The sequence below is a fragment of the Neurospora hispaniola genome (genome assembly GCF_033458365.1).
Source record: "Neurospora hispaniola strain FGSC 10403 chromosome Unknown B0T23scaffold_11, whole genome shotgun sequence".
Taxonomy (NCBI): domain Eukaryota; kingdom Fungi; phylum Ascomycota; class Sordariomycetes; order Sordariales; family Sordariaceae; genus Neurospora; species Neurospora hispaniola.
Window position 1 is genome coordinate 400,192 of NW_026944416.1, and position 17,767 is coordinate 417,958.

General features: G+C 33.1%; 1 protein-coding gene across 1 annotated transcript; it reads right to left on the reverse strand.

The window, feature by feature from the left end:
* Nucleotides 1-7,576: 7,576 nt before the first annotated feature.
* Nucleotides 7,577-10,540, reverse strand: B0T23DRAFT_347783 (uncharacterized protein). Its single transcript, XM_062835995.1, has 3 exons — nucleotides 10,149-10,540; nucleotides 7,979-10,075; nucleotides 7,577-7,905 (listed from the first exon to the last, which is right to left on the reverse strand). The coding sequence occupies exons 1-3, from the start codon at nucleotides 10,342-10,344 to the stop codon at nucleotides 7,781-7,783; spliced, it is 2,418 nt and encodes an 805-aa protein (XP_062688057.1). The 5' UTR covers nucleotides 10,345-10,540; the 3' UTR covers nucleotides 7,577-7,780.
* Between the last annotated feature and the right edge of the window lie 7,227 nt (nucleotides 10,541-17,767).

The following is a 17,767-nucleotide window of genomic DNA, read 5'->3' on the forward strand; positions in this document are numbered from 1 at the left end:
TTATTTTACGCCTTACATTTATATTTTACATTTACGTTTTACGTCTATATTTTGCGTTTTATATTTGTGTTTTGCGTTTGTGTTTTGTATTTTACGTTTGTATTTTGTGTTTGTGTTTTGCGTTTTATATTTGTATTTTGCGTTTGTGTTTTGTGTTTTATGTTTGTATTTTACGTTTGTATTTTGTATTTGCGTTTTGCGTTTTATATTTATATTTTATATTTGTATTTTGCGTTTTACGTTTGCGTTTTGCATTTCTACTTTAGATTTTTAAATAATTATTATTTTCTTTTTATTATTTAATTAACCTTTATTAACTTAATAGTTAGTTTGCCGCTAGTATGCCGCTATTATATCTCTTTAGTTTTATATTTTTTAAGAAGGTTTAGGTAATTTATATCCTTTTGTAAAACCTACGAATTTTTATTATTTAGATACCCTTTCTATTTAATTTAGAATTAATATTAGTAATTAGATTTATAATACTTTATAATTACTTTGATTTTATATTAAATATTATTTTCTTTAATATTTATAATTTCCTTTTATAGCGTTGTTATAGTGGGATTTCTATAGTACGGCTCTAATAGAGTAATAGGGAATATTAGGTAGATTTAATAATATGTAGGGAGTGTGAGTTAGTATGCTATTTTTTTTTCTCCGATGATTTCAATAATTTGGAAGGGTCTTAAAAATTTGTTTATTAATTTGGTATTTGAGTGGTATTATTTAATGTACTTTGTATTAAGTAAAATTTAGTTTCTAATATCAAATTCCTTTAATTTCCGAATTTTATTATATTATTTTATATACTTCTAATTAATAATTTTTAAGGCCGCTACGATTTTTAACTACTTACGAAGTAATTTATTAATTCGATTAGTAGTTATTATTAGAAGGACCGTCCTTTGCCCTTATTCTAGGTTCGTTGGTCCTTAAGGATAATATTCGAAGAATAATTCCGAGGGGGATTTTCTAATAGCGGTGTAGAAATAATTATTATACGTTTATTATATTAGTATAATTTTTTTAGCCTAATCGATTTATTCTATATTATAGAAGATTTGGAGGTATAATTTTAAATTTTAATTTTACTTTTCTATTTATTTATCTATTTGGGGGTATTAAGCTATATTAAGGTATTTATAAATATTTAGGAGTTCGTAGTAAGTTTTTTAAAATTGGTTTATAAAAAGGTTACTTCTATTTAATATAATCGAATCTAGGAAGTTAAATTATTGGAAGACGTTTCGTTAGAAGAGGAATATAAATTGCCGAACGTTGATTATTTTTTATATAGGGATATATAAAGTATATTTAGTAAAATAATTAATAATAATAAGGATTATATTATAGGTCCGATTAAATATAGGGTTGAATAATTTTAGTATTCCGGTAATAAAATTATATAAAATATTTTATTAAGGGATGGTAGGGATAAGTAACGATTTTAATAGCCTATATAATCGGTAGTTGCGAGGCTTGGCCTTTTGGTACGTTAGATATTTGCAGACGTATAATTCGACGTTAATTATAATAGTAGGTTAATAGTAGAATTAATTAATATATTTTAATATTTTCCTTTAGCCCGAGTATTCCGCTATTATTGTATTGTAGTAGGCGTAGAGTAGTTCGGCCTGTATCCGTTCTAGGACGTAAATTTAGTATTAATATTATAGAGTTCTATTTTCTTTTATTTTCTAATTCTTTATCCGTCTCCTCCCTTCGCTATTCTTTTATACTTCTTTAATAATAAATGGGTCTTCCTTTTACGCTTCTAATAATTATTATCCTAATAATAGTAATTACTCTTTATCCTTCTATACCTTCGCTACTATTATATACCTGCCTATATTTCCTATAATAATACCTTCGTCCTTCTTCTTTAATTTAGTAGCGGTTTTGCCCGCGAATTTTACCCTCTTCCTCGCTACCCTATCCTTTTTATTATTACTTTTAATTCCCTTTTACTTCCTCTTCCCCCTATTTAATTCGTCCTCCCCCTACGAATTTTATTTTTCTTCCTACAATTCAACCCCTTCGTCTTCCAACGCTTAACCCTCTTTTATTTCGCCTATATCCTATTATTATTCCCTCTTTTTTATTACCGTTTTTTAAGTTTCCTTTCCGATTAAAATTATCCGTCTTACTAGCGCCTTCGCTATTCGATTTTCCTTTATCGCCCAACCCTTTTCTTTACCCCCTTCGATAATTTTTATTAATAAGTAGTCGCCCTTTGCCTCCTATTTTTTTCTTTATAATTGCAGTTTCTTCAATAGTTTATCCGCTGAATTTAATTTTCCCGGACGATATTTAATCTTAAAATTATATACCGCTAATTCTAATACCTACTAATTTTATTTTACATTAACCTATTTTTTTTTTTAAAAATACTATAAGTTTAAGTAATTCGTAATTATTAGGAACGGTTTATTTATATATAATAGGTATTATTTTTACACTTTTAGCACTTCTATGATTGCTAATAATTCTTTATCCCCAACCCTATATTTAGTTTCCTCTAGTAATTTCTTCTTCGAAAAGAAAGTTATTAGGTACTATTTATTATTGTATAATTATATAAGAACTGCCCTAATTGTAAAATTCGACGCGTTTATTTTTATTCGGATTTATAATATTAAGTCGAAGTAGCGCAATATAGGAGTTTCTTAGAACCGTTTTTTAAATTCTGTAAACGTTTTTTCCACTTCCTTTATAAGTTTGAATAGCCTCCGTTTATCCCCTTTTAGTAATTTTGTTAGGGGCGTAATTATTTTGGAATATAATATTACGAAGCGTTGATAGAATTTTGTAAACCCTAGGAAGATTTGGATATTATGAACGTTCGCCGGAGCCTTCTATTCTACTATTACTACTACTTTTTTTGGATTTATTACTATGTTTTCCGGAGAAACAATATATTCTAAGAACGATACTCGCTTTATATAAAATTTATATTTACTTAGGTTTACGTAGAGGTTATAATTTTATAGTTATTAAAGGATTTCTTTAATGTAGTTAATGTAGTCTTCTTTATTTTTACTATAAATTAGGATATTATTAAGGTAAGTAATATATATAGTATTTATTAGCTTTGCTAATGTATTATTAATATACGTTTAAAATATTACTAGTACGTTTATTAATCTTATTAATATGATTAAGAATTTATAGTGCCTATACTTCGTATGAAACGCTATTTTCTCTTTATTTCCCTTTCGAATCCGAATTTTATAATATACGTCTTTTAAATTTAATTTTATAAAGATTTTAACCGATAATAACCGATTTAGAATTTTTTAAATAAAGGGTAATGCTATTTGATTTTTTTTTGTAATTTTATTTAATACCTTAAAATTAATATAGAGTTTTAGTTTTCTATTCTTCTTTGGAATAAAGATAATAGGAGTGCCTGCTAGGTTGATAGAGGGACGAATTTACTCTTTTTAAAATATTTTTATTAGTTATTTGTATAATATTTTTAGTTCTTTAATATTTAATATATAAATTGGTCTTTAAGGCGTTAACTCCCCTTCAATTAGATTAATACAATGTTCTAGTTGATTGTATTAGGGTAGGGGTATAATAGAGGTTTCGAATACTAATTAGAATTTTTTATATTCTAGTAGGATAATCGGTTCGGGGATGGCGGGTTCGCCTTTTGTTTCCTTTAGTAATTCTAAGGGTTACGGTAGTATTAGCTTTGCGGGGGGTGTTAGAGTAGGGTAGATATTATTAAGTATTATTCGAAAAATTTTCACTAGGGGGGTAGGGATTAGAAGTGATTTGGCTGATTCTATTATAATAGGTAGGGTTATAAATTTTAACATTAAGGAAGAGGGGATTTTAAATGGGATATTTGTATGTGCGGGAGGGCGGAAACCCTCCTCTATCCTTACTATTTCCTAAGGGTCTAATAATAGAATTGAATTTTATTATAATTTTACTAGGATGGTTGCAGCGTTGTATATTTCCTTTACTAGTATTATATTTAATATAAGATTGCTAATTTCAATGCGAAATTGAAACGATTATTGTTGTTAATTAATATCGGGGTTTTACTTATAAAGTTAGGGGTAATTAAGGATAACTTTTATAGTCGGGGATTTAATTATAGTAAATATAATTCGCTTTATCCATTTAGTACTATAGGAATTATATATTCTAATAAGATAGGTAATTGTACTATATATAGGAATAGGTTGAAGGGAGAAGTTAATAAAACGATAGGGTATTAAATTAATTTTTACGTTCGATAGGAGTAAATGCCTATAAATTAGGTTTAATTCTATACTTAAATTTATTAATCTTTACGTATTCTGTTAATTTCTATGAGTTTTTACTAATAACTTCGTTTTTAAATATATTTACAATTTATTTATATTGTTTTAAGCGGTTACAATTATTGCTTTAGCTGCGATCAGTTCGGCGTTCGTTCTGTACAAGGGGGTACTTGCGGGGATGGAGTAATTTTATACTAAATAGTTAATTTGGTTATAATTGTAATAGGTTCGGTTCGGGTACGCCGTTATAAAATAGCCTATTATATTATATTTATAGTAGGTATTTAATAGTTTCGGTTGGGTATATTAACTATATATATAGTTTTTTTAACAATAAAGGGAATAAATAAAATTGGGATTTATTTAAAAAGTGGTAGGGGGGTAATAGGGAAAATCGGAAGGGTTATTATTATAGGACAATTGTAAAAGAATATTCGAAGAGGAGGTAGGAGGGTGCGAAAACGAAGAAAATAACGGATTATACTTTAAAGATATTTAGTATTAATAATACAATACGGATAGTTCAATACTTTTTAGGCCTTTTAATTATTTTGTATATGCTATTGTTTTATTTATTATATTAATACCGGCCGTTAAGAGGATACTTTATTTAAAGAGGGGGCGTAACCAGTTAATTTAAATAACGACCTAAATATATTTTAGTTAATTATATAATAAATTGAGTTCTTCAATATAATAATAATTGTAGAAGGTACGAACGGTCTTTAAGGCGCCTTACTATATACGTTCGAGTTTATTAAGAGCGGATCGTTTAATAGCTTAGGTATTATTATTATATTCGGTCTTTAAGAAGGTACAGAGGTTACTCTACGTAGGTATATTATAAATAGTATTATACTTAGGCTTACTATAGAGAGTTAATATATGTTTAATTTATACGTTTTTAGGATTACCTTTAATATAATTAATAGTAAATAAGAGGGAAGTACGGGGGTATTTTTAAAAATATATATTAATATTATAAAGGTAATTCCGTAATTATAAGAAATTTTCACTAATAAATTTGGTAATATTATATTTAAAACAGTATTTAATATAAGCCGGCGTAGCTACGGCTATTAAAGGGGTAGTTACAGCGATAGCCATTAACGAAGGGGTAGTAAGGGGAAATATAATAGAAATACGAATTTAATTATAGAAGAGGTAATTTTAATAATAGAATTTAGTAAGGATAGGGGGGTAATTTTCTATTGAATTTTATTCGGTAAGGCTTACGAATGTAAGTTACTCTTATTAGGATATATATAAGGGGAAGTAATTAAGGAGGAATTTAATTGTAGCGAATTGAAATTCGAATAATTATTATTTACATACAAACTTATTAGTTTCCGAAGTTTAGGGATACGAATAGGGAGCCTAGGGCGGCGTAGGAGGGTAATCTTTATTACTATCTTCTTTAATAGATTCTACAGTAGGCTAGTATTATTATAATAAGGGCGGAGGAGGTTGGGTTATTTTAATTATAGTAACTACGGAAGTAGTAGTACAAGAGGGATAAGGAATAACTTTAGTAGTACGAAAGATAGACCGGCTATTATATATATATATTTTAATAGTATTAATTTAATTCCCGGAGGAAGAATTATCAATTTATTAGGAATATAGGCGAAAGGTAGGTTGAGGTAACTATAGTCGTGGCTATACGTAGGGGACGGTAAATTAGGGGTTAATCTAAAAATATATTAATAATTACCGACTATAATGAGATACGTTCTATTAAACCTTTTTTATACTTATATAAATTCTATTCCTCCGCTAACGAGCATTATAGAGCCTTATACTAGTCTAGCGCTTCGGCGCGGTGCCAGATTATCCTTCCCGCGGGTCCGACCCGATATAGGCGTTATCGTAAATAATCCTACGCTTCCGTTAATGAAGCGGAGTAGCAGCCGCTGAGGTGCCTCTGTGCACGAGCTCTTAGCCTCCTGACACCTAATTAGAATTATAGAAACTTAAGAGTAAAAGGAAAGCTAAAAAAGAAAGTAATAATAAATTTAGAAAGTACAGTTCCTCTAGGCGGACCTAAAGTTTAAGTGAGACAGAGAGACGTCTATACTTAATAGTTCATTTTCTTGAAAAAAAAAGAAACAAAAAAAGAAAACTTAAAACTGGATTGAACTAGTAACTTTTAAAAGAGTTAAGTACCTATAATAACTATTAAGCTACTAGGCTTGATTTTTCTATATTTAAAATAGTTAAATTCTTTTTCTTAGAGTGTAGATAGAATGAATGAAAAAAATTAAAAGTAAAATTCTAAATTCTTTTTCTTATTTTTAGCTTTTTTAGAATTTTTAATTTCTAACTCTAACTCTAACCCCCTTCCTCAAACCTTTAGGGTTAAAGGTCTTAGTCTAAAACTTAGTCATATATAAAACTTAATTACTTTTAGGACTTAGTTATTTCTAGAACTTTATAATTTATTATAGCCGTAATTAAAACCCTTATTTTTAACTTCTTTTACCTTTTCCATAATAACTACTACATATACTATAGTACGACCGGGACTTAAATAACCGCGTGTCTATTCTCGATATTTTGATACTATATGTATTTTAATATACGTAACGGCCGTGGGGGAATCTCAATTGCAAAGGAAAAGGTAACTTTTTTAACTACTATCGAAATTATATTCTACTTGGTACTAAGTTTTCCCCTTTGGGACTACTAAGATAGAGTATACAAATTATATAGTAACTATTTCTCTTGTATCACAACTACCAATAAACAAATATACTATATCTTCTTTACTTGCAGCGTTGAATAGGCTTATAAACTCCGACTTTTAGTACGAATTCTTTTATATTACCTTTTAGCCTACGACAACGTTCGAGCTCTAAATATATAAGCGTCTCAATAAGAAGAAGAAATGATAGAAGCTCGTAATACTTTAAAGGTACATCCTAAGTAAAAAAGGTAATTATAGTAATAATAAAAATTAGACTATTATAAGAGTTAGAAAGAGCTCTCCAGCCAATCCTTTATATTATTAACAAGTATTAGGAATATAATTATAATATATTAAAGTATTAAACTCTATATAAAATTTACTAATTTATAATAATATTTCATACTTAGTAATAAGGTTATATAATTAAGAGTAAGAGGTAACTTTAGTTAAGTTTATAATATATAAGCTAGTAAATACTTATAAGAAAATTAACTTATTAATCTAAAACTACTACTTATAACTATACTATATAAAATTTATAAATTTTCATTACTAAGCAATTTACTTAATATATCTTTTATATACTAACTACTCAATTGTCTTTAGTAGTAAATGCAGTCCTCAATTAGCTATTAATTGCGAACACAAGTATATTTTATTACCACTACGAGATAAACGTCGCATGCAGCCCAGCCTAGTCTTAAATACATACTAGTCAACTTTCAACTATAGATTACCTTTAACTAGACTACCGAATGAGCCGATTTTCCATCACCAGCACCTTGCATTTCGACACCTTTGCCTTCAATCATGCATCAAGCTCAACGTAGTTGGCGGGGAACAGACCTGACGCTCCATTGTAGTGGCCAAACCACCAGTCATCATCGGGAAACTCCAAACCCGTAATCGTGGCTCCTTCAGGGAAGCTCAACTCTACCGATTCGTTAGTCACTGCTAGGCCTGGGTTTCGCGGCTAATATATGTCGGGCTTGCAAGCATCACTTACCATTATCTTCTGCTGCCTCGTAATCAAACTGCGCCGTCGCTGTTGGGCCAGCGACTTGATCGGCCGGAGTTGCAGATGCTACCGCGTTGGCCTGCGCAGATGAAGGCACAACAGGGGCTTGAGTCGCCGCTACTGTTGGGGCTGCGCTGGAAGCAGCAGCAGGCTCATCGTCTTCCACGACTTCCACGTAGTTGCTAGGGAAAAGTCCACTCTCCCCTTGCGCATTAGTTCCCATCCACCAATCGTCATCCACCATCTGAATATTGGTGACATAGTCACCTTCCCGGAGATCAATCTCATTATCCTCGGCCTTCTCGTAGTCATATTGTACCAGAGCACGCTTGCCACCATCTGAACCAGCCTGCTGAACCTCGATACCCTGGCCGAGAGATTCGCTGGCAACATTCAGGGCAGCAGCACGCGGATCGTGGGTATCCTCTTTTACGGGGAGGTCCTCTTCTTTCGGTAGATCCTGCGATACGGGCACCGGACGGGGTAGCAGATTGCCAGCTGGCTCCACCTCAGGCACTGCGCTCCGAGCAATCGGGACTGCCATGCGGGCAGGGGACGAAGGCTCCTCTTCATGCTGGTCGGCCGTTTCGAGTGCACGGACTTCTTCTTCTAACTGCCTTTCATCGTTCCCTTCCTCGGCGTCAGCAACAGAAGGCCGGGATGGCAGACCAGGAAGGGCAAAGCCACCGGAAGGACGGCTTCCGGTTGGCAGGGGCGGCGGAGTATGCCCTTCTTCACCAGTGGCCGGGCCGGGAGAAGGCACGCTTGGTGCTGACCGTGAACCCGTACTGACCGCCACAGGTGCCGTATCCTTGAATCTCTCGCGCAGCGCAGATATGCCGCCAGCCGGTGAGGCAGGTGCTTCAGGCTCATATTTCTCTTGCGAGGCGCTTTCTCCGGTTGCGTGTAATTCAAGACCTCGGCTGTAATTGGGTGCCTGCACAGGTGCCCAGCTCTTCCCCGCGTAACCGCTTTTCCATTCGCTCCCGCTCTTCTGGGCAGCAATAGGCGCAGCGGCGGGAGAGGGAGTGGACGCAAATGCAACTGCACCGCCTTGCTTGGCCTTCTTCTCGGCCCAGACTTGGGCCGGCGTCTTGCCTCCCTGATCCGCAAATGTTCTGCTGGCAGCCCCAATAGGAGTAGCGGTAGGAACTGCAGGCGAGCTGAAACCGAGAGGAGCCGGCGTAGGAGCTTTGGTGCCAGTAAATGCAGCGCTGCCTACAAATTTCTTGGCAACTTTGGGCTTGGGAAGTTCGGTCAAGCGTTCTGCTTGCGTAAATACAGCAGTCCTCTCTGCCAGACTCCTAGGCGTCTCCAATTCTTCCGGTTCAGTCGGACGTTGTTGAGCCTTTGCGCGAATGGCGGCAATATCAACCTTGCCCACCGGTTCGTAGGCTCCCTTCACGGTTACAGGCCGATCATCATGGGTCTTCTTTGCTTGGGCGCGAAGAGCAGCAATATCAACCTTTCCGATAGGCTGATAACCACCCTTAACAATGTCTTCCGGCCGGTCATCTTGCTTCTGAGTTTCATCGGAACGCGAGTCATCTTTGTTCTTCCTGAGTTCGGCAATGTTGACCTTGGTCGGCTGGTAGGCAGACGCGACCTTCTCCAGCTGGGTCCGCGTGACTGGCGGTGCATCGGCACCCCAGCCGTCGTCATCTTCGCCCCCGTGATTCCGGATCCGCGCGGCAACAATGGGGTTGAAAGAGCTGGCCGATGTAGAGGTAGTCGGGGTAAAAACGGGCTTCTTTGCAACGGGGGGCGGGGCAACGGCTGACGCGGGTGCCGAACCGCCAGCGGTATATTTGGCGCCTGAAGCATCGGCAACCTTTTGCACAATGGACTCGGGAGAAAGGTCTCCGTCGGAGCGTGCTGTTATCTGAACATGGTAGCCGTGAAGAATCTTGGAGACGGCGACCAAGTGGCTGGTAAAGTACCCCTTTGTTCGCTCGGGAACACCACCGCCACACCAGGCAATCAAGACGTTCTTAGGAAGTCCACTGTTGGGATCCTTGACTTTGACGAAGGCAAATTGAATGCGACCCTCGTTGAAGTCCTCGATCAGGTCGGAAAGCTCACCATCTGTGATGACGGATAATTAGTCGGGCCCATGGATAGGTGGGAAGGAGAAGTTGTGGGCCGGCATGGCACTCACCGCCAGTGCTCTCGACCTTCAGGATGCTCTCTTTTGCCCCAGAGTCTTGAAAGGCATTCAGAAGAGGCGCCTGGACGGAAAAAAGGGCCCAGTGTGCGTAGGTAGAAGATGCCGAAGATGGCGCAGGGCCGTTGATGACGCCCTGATAGCTGCTCTTGATGGAGGGCCCGTGGATGGACAGGTTTAAGGAGGCCATGGTGGGCGGAGTGGCCAGCTTTGTAGAGCGGAATGGATGAGTAAACGACGCGAAGGAGCTGGAGCGTTCAACAATCGGAATATCGTGAATTGTTGATAGCTGCAGCAACGGCTACAGATTGTTGGTGATCTAGACGTCGGTCGGGTCGATATTGGAGGTCGAGAGCGAGATGAAGGTTCCGGTGTTTGGAGGCGCATGGACGGGACAAGTCGTTAGAGCTACGCAGCGCTGGAGTTAGGTACCCTTTAGGTACCTGATAAGTGGAGATTGGGGTGGAGCTCCATCCGCCTACATACGTCAATACCTAGGTACACTACTACGTGACTAGGACTACTACCACTACCGCTTTTTTGCGTTCGATTTGGATACCCCTTAGCTCCCCTCAGTGGGCCCACATACCCGATCTAGGTAAACCTCTAGTCAAAAAATACTGTCCCCACTCCCTAATGCACAATGTAATGCATTTAGTATAATCCTTCTAGAGTGCATTCCACTACCAAACGTGGATATTTTTTAATAATTCTAATTGCAAATAAAAAATAAAAGCTTAATTTAATATTTGGTATACCAGCCTTTTACTTTTCTAACAGCCTCGAGGCGTTTTAGCATCGAATCAATAAGACTATCAATAAAGTCTTAGGGGATACAATTCTAAATATCAACAAATATCTCCCTAATCCGACGCTTATTCTTCTTAGTCTCTATTAATAAATAAAATTCTAGGAATTCCTTCCTCAATATCCTCTTCATCCTATTCCAAATATATTCAATAGAATTTAAATTTAAGTTATAAGGGGGATATATTATATATTAAATACCGTAGCCTTTTAACTAATCTTTAATTACCTTTAAAGTATAAATTCTAGTATTATTTTAAAGAAAAAAACTTCCGGGGCGATAGTAAAGAATTAATCCTTCCTCTAGAATTTCGATATAAGAATTAGAGAAGTACCTATTTTTTATTAAAATTATATCGCAGTTTATAATAATAAAGCTTAATCGGCCGCCCCTCTAAATTATTCCTTAAATTATTAAAATAATAGAGGATTTAATGTAAACTTTAAAATTAACTAGTCCGGGTTTATATTTATCCTAAGGCTATCGAAATACCTAATTATTGGGTTAGTTAAGAGTATTTTAAACCGAATATTTATTAAAATAATTTCCCTAAATATTTTGTAATTAATAGTAAAGTAAAAATAATTTAAGAAAAAAATAGGCCTACTTCTAATAAAAGACTTCTTTACTAGTAGAATTCTTTAGTATAATCAAATCTCTTTTTAACATCGGCCTTTAAAAGAGGAATCCTCTTCATTAATACTTATTTTTAACAAAAATCTTTACCCAAAATCCGTCGGAGGGTATTCTTTAAAATAATAATACCGCTATTATTAATAAGGGCTGCCTAACTTATTTTAGGGTTCCTTTTAACTATCTAACGGATATAACACTTCTCTACAACTATAAATTTATCTTTACAACCCCTCCCGGGAAGCGCTTTGAGGGTTTAATAATCTTAAAGCCGTTTTAAAATCCTAATAATAGTCTTAATATTACAATCAAACTAAATTGCTAATTAGCGTCGCAGAACTCCTATATTTCGTACTACAATTATTATTAAACATTCGGCTTCCGTTAAATCTTTCCTAAACCCCCTTACACTCCGAGAATCTCCGGTTAAAACCCTACTAAGGGCTTCCATTTTGGCCGGAGAATGGCAGAGTTATTGGGGTTGCAAGAAAAGGTAGATGCAGTTGTTCTAGTCGGCGGGAAGGATATTGCAAATGCATAGAGGTGGGGGGGACAGTATTTTTTGACTATTACTGTATGTAAGCGAGCGCCATACAGCTAGCACCCCCAATTACACCCCCGTCAACCCCGCTAGCCGGCTATAAGTAATCTATACCAACCGAACTCCCCGTACTAATAATTTTATAGAATCTCGCCTAATTACTCCACTTCCTTCCTCCTTCCTTAAACTACTACTTTTCTCAATTCTAATTCGTACCCTTAAATTATTAAAATCACTATAATTAATCAAATAATACTATAACTATTAATTATAATATAGTTTTTTATTAAAGAAGTAAACTTTAAATCTAATGAAGTGCTTAAACCTATTGCTATTAAAATTCCCGCCGCAGGGTTACCAATATTAAAAAGTCGACCGACCTTAATGTGAATCTCATTTCAGATCTCAACTCACAATACCACATTACCACCCTACTTCGTTATTTATCTAACTATAGTTTCCTATTATATAATTCCCCTCCCTATTCTTCCAATTACCTAGACTCCTTAAGTCGATGAGATATTAATAAGTTCATTTTATAATACTTTATTTTTATTATTTTTATTTTTAAATAATAGCTCGGATTTTAATATACTTTTCTTATTTATTATTTCTAATAATAAATTACTCCGCCGGTTCTATAAAGTAATTACTAAACGGATAAGACCCAGTAAAAAGGTTAAATCCCTCTACTAATAGTATAATTATTGGTTATACTAATATTTGCCTGCTATTAAGAAAGTCGAACGCAATTATATATGTAATTTAAAGATTCCTATTTTCAATTTCCTTCTTTTTAATTTTATAAAGTTAGAGTTTACCCCGGGGTATAGCTTCCGTATTCGAATTAATAAAGATAAAACCCTACTACCCTATAATATATACCGGCCGTTTATATAGGAAGCGGCTATCTACTTTAAAATCCCTAAGTCGATTATTTTATATTAGTGGTATTATAGAAATAAAATTATTTATAGTATAGAATTTCCTTTCCGGCCGGAATATCCAGAATTTGAAATAAGGCTATTCTAAAATTTTATTACTAAGTAGAAGGCTAGCGAATTAGTATATATTAATTAATTTAGATGAACGTTTAAGTATATCTTTCACATTTAAACCGGCCGTCCCTATTTAAATTTTCTCTTTTTAAATAAATAGGTTAGAAGGTTTATACGCTGCTATAATATCGTACTTCGTCGGATTATACGGTAATTATTAAAATTGCTAGAAGACTACCTTCGTTTAGCTACTAGCTTTATTAAATTTGTATGTAGAAATACTACTTTACCTATAGAGAATAAAATTAACTAGTTAATATATAGACCGTCTACTTCCCGCAAAGTAAATAATTATTTTATATTCTTTTTATATTTTTTTTATTATCAACTAACTTCCCCTCCTTCAAATAATAAGTTGATAAGCGATTCATTATTAATTTCGACGAAACCCTTATCCCCTTCGAATTTCTAAATAGCGCTATATATAATATTAGAGGTAACGAAACTATTACGGGTAAAACTAATTGAAGCGGTTAGAGTAAACGGTAAATAACCTTAATTCTATATATATTTGTAAATAGGGTTTGGCGGTTGAAATCCAAGTTCGTTTTTAAAGTAATTGCTAATATTAAGAAGAGGAGGATTATATAAGGTAAGTTAAATTTTTCTTTTATCTTTTTTCTTTCCCCTCTACTCTACCCCCTAGTATTACGCCTCTAAACCGTAAAACGCGTATAAATCCTAAATCGAGTGCCAATACTGTATTATCCTACTGCCTGCGGGTAAATAGGTAAATCCGAGTTGAGGCGGGTAGATAAGTGCTGTGCTATGTATATATTAAACCTATTTCTAATTTTTTACTTTTTTTCTTTCCTTTTCTTCTATTCTTATATTACGCCTCTAAATTGTAAAATATATATAAGTTTAGAATCGAATACTAATGTTGTATTACCTACTGTCCGCGGGTAAATGGGTAATTCGAGTTGAGGCGGGTAGATTAATATTGTACTATGCGTATATAGGGTAAAAAAAAGAAGAAGAAAAAAGGTAAAAGTTAGAAAAAATTAGTATTTTTACTATTTTTCCTTCCCGAATTCCTAATATTTTTTCTGAATTCTACTTTTTTTTTCTAAGCCTATTTTTATTTCCCCTAGGCCTATTTTTATTTTTCCTAAGCCTTATTATTTTTTATTTTCCTTAATACTGTTTTATATAGATGAAATTGATATATATTACCTAAGGGTAATAGTCGAATTCAATAAGACGGTTTATAATAATGAAAAATTAATAGTTAAATAGATTAATGAAGAATTAAGCATAATTATAGGGGGTAGTAATAATAAAGGATTTCTAGTTATAGATACGGCTAGTTTTTATAAGACGAAGAATATCTTTGATATATTCGATAAAAATAGTATTAATTAAATTCTAATCCCTAGCGGTCTTACTCTGCTACTATAACCCCTTGATACTTATATTAATAAATTTATTAAAATATACTTTTCTAAAATGTATAGCGAATATTTCGAATAATAACAAACTATTGACGGCGATTTCGATAAGTAGAATTCCTCTAAGAAAAGAATTATATTTACTTTTATTATTAACCGGGCTATTAAATTGCTAAGCGAGAAGAACCCTGATCTAGTGGCTAAGTTATTTGTAGATTATGGCATCTCTGTGTACCCTAAAGGTATAGAAGACTATAAAATCCGAATTAAGGGTATTAATTAGTGGGATATTGATTTTTCTAGGTTTTAGACTACCGATAATACTGAAGTTATTAGTAATTATACCGAACTTAATTTTCTAAAAGGGGAAACTACTATTAATAAATTGGGTATAGTTTATAATAATTATACTATACCCTAGTTGAGAGCCTTTTGCAAAGTACGATGTATTTTTAGATTTAGTAAATTAAAAAAGATTAAATTAGTCGCTAAATTCAAAATAATTGATAAAGTAGCTTTAATTATAGTCGATTTGGGGGTAAATAATAGAATTATTAATATTAAAGAGGAGGAGGGAAGTTTAATAGTGCTAATTCTAATCGATTAATATTATTACTAATATTAATCCTTGTTGTTTTTAATTATAATTAATTCCTCTACTTATATAAATACCTTACCTTCTTACTATTCTTTTTTAATACTACCTTACTTACTACGTTAATACCTCCCTTGTAATTTTATATAGTAATTCACCAAATAATTATCATTTAATACCTATTCTTCAATAAACTACCTCTACCGTTCTCGAACCCACCTAAAATAATAATCGCTATTATCTAAAAATATACCAGAGATGTATATAAATTTAGGAGAGGAAGGTTGCCGGCAAATAACGTTATATTTATTGTTAATAATAAAAATTCTAAAATTCTCAAAGTCCTTTATTACGACTGTAAAAGACGAAATCAAATCCAGTTAGTAAAGTAGATTGTATGGCCAATTACGTACAAACGACCTTAACAATTCCGATATCAATTCGAGGTATAGTTTAGGGGAGAATGCTTGAAAATATCGTGATTTTTATAACTAGTATTATTAATAATAGATAAAAAGAAGGATAAAAAGATAAAATGAATAGGAATTAGGGGCATGGCTGTTACCCCCTCTTTTGCTAAGTAATTGCCTCCCTTGTGTGGCTACGTTAATATATCCACTTTAAGCGCCCAAAGGTTATAGTAGGCTTGCAAATAACTTACAGCTGGGCGCTAGCTATTACGGGCAAAGGGTAGGTGGTAGATGTAATTATGCGTAATTGTACGAAGGAGAAAGGAAGAGAAGTATATCCAAATACCCGGAAGACTAACCTTATAAGGACGGCCGCCGGCGGGTCTATAGACCCGTAGTAAGCAATACTCTAACTAGTCAACCACCGGCAATAGCCAGTAGTAATAATAGTTATAATAGTTTCAAAAGTTACTATACGCTAGTACTAGGTATAAAGAATATAAATTAGCCCTATGATACTTCCCTAGATTAAAAGAAACTATATAATTAATTAATATTATATAAAATAATAAAAATCCCTATCAAATAAGTAATTTTAATTTGAAAAACCTCTATAGCCGCTTCCGCCTCCGGTAATCATTTCCTTCTTTTCTCCGCCGCTACCCAATCCGGGGGATACGGCGCTTCCGGGTAGCTATTATAGAAGGCCTATACTACATCGGGGGCTATAGATATATTAACGTACGGTTGCTATAATAGTATATACGGGGGTGCCTAAATTATAAGGTATTCCTAATAGCCCTTATTATTCTTTTAGTATTTATTTATCCTTTTGAATTTATATTCGATAGAATCCTCCTTATTATCGGTCTTCTTTATAGTCCGGTTATAGTTAGCGCGAATATCCTATTCCTCCGAATCCATTTATCCTAGAAAACCCTCTTTATCCTATAGTCTAACCTTATTAATATAGGATATTAGGTTATATTTTATATTAATTAGAAATTTAAATATTATTTAATAGTTATTTATTTTAAAGATTTCGAAAAGGCCCTTAAAGAGAAGTATAAATTTAGTATAGGGGCGGTTAATATTAAGGTTCTTAATATTAAGAAGGACTTTATTTTTTACTTTATATTTTAGGATATCCGATTATTAAACATTCGTATTACTTTTATAACGCTATTATATTGAACGGGCCTAATTAATAATAAAATTTAAAATTCTTTTAAAACAATCGGTTAATTCATTAATTTTGAAATACTTTATTTATTATACTATTAATATTTCTAATAGGTATAACTTTACCGGTTCGATACCTATATAGGGGTGAAATTTATAATTAGCGAAGAAAGGGGAAATACCGGTAGTTTTAAATATTAAATTATTATTAACGAACTCTATAATTAATAATTAATTTACCTAATTATTTTAAATTTAATTAATATAAAAATATAAATATTTTTCTATCTTTATATTAATATACTCAATTTAGCTATTAATAACGGAATAGAAAGTAGAGGAGGGTTTGAAGGTAATTTCTAATTATAATAATAAAATTTTTTAGAATTACGAGATAAATTGGGTATTACAGTCGGAAATAATAGAGTCCGGCAGATTATAAATATTATAAACTTTTTTAATAAAATACTTTATTAATTCTTTTACTATTAGGCCGATAGTAGGAATATAATACTTTATTTTAATTAGGCGGTCGATAACGATTATAATATACTTAAATTCTTGCCTATAGCGTAAGTATAGAGTTAATAGAGTAATATAATCGATAGAGATATCCTTCTATAGTGCGAATAGTATTATTAATAATTTTAAGAAATTATAAGGGGCGTATTATAATAGTTTGGATTTAGTATATACTAAATACGCTTTATAGTATAACTTAATAATAGTATATATTCTTAATTAAAAGAAGGATTACAATAGTAATAAATAAATCTTTTTACGGCCCGGGTATCCGGCTAACAGCGAATTGTAAATATAATAGAAGAGTAAAAGGTGAAGTTCTATATTAATAGGATTAATAAGGATAGCGCTACAAAAGTACACCCGTCCTTAAATTATTCGGTATTTAACGAATAGGACCTTCTTTATATAATTTTTAACTTCTTTAAATTATATTCGGCGGTTAAAGTTAAATAAATAAGTAATAATATTTT

Bases quoted from the DNA above. Each gene is read 5' to 3' on its own strand.
- B0T23DRAFT_347783 (XM_062835995.1), bottom strand. From the start codon at position 10,344: ATGGCCTCCTTAAACCTGTCCATCCACGGGCCCTCCATCAAGAGCAGC. The intron at 10,076-10,148 runs GTGAGTGCCATG...CCGTCATCACAG, and splicing joins GAAGGTCGAGAGCACTGGCG to ATGGTGAGCTTTCCGACCTG. The intron at 7,906-7,978 runs GTAAGTGATGCT...ACGAATCGGTAG, and splicing joins CGAGGCAGCAGAAGATAATG to AGTTGAGCTTCCCTGAAGGA.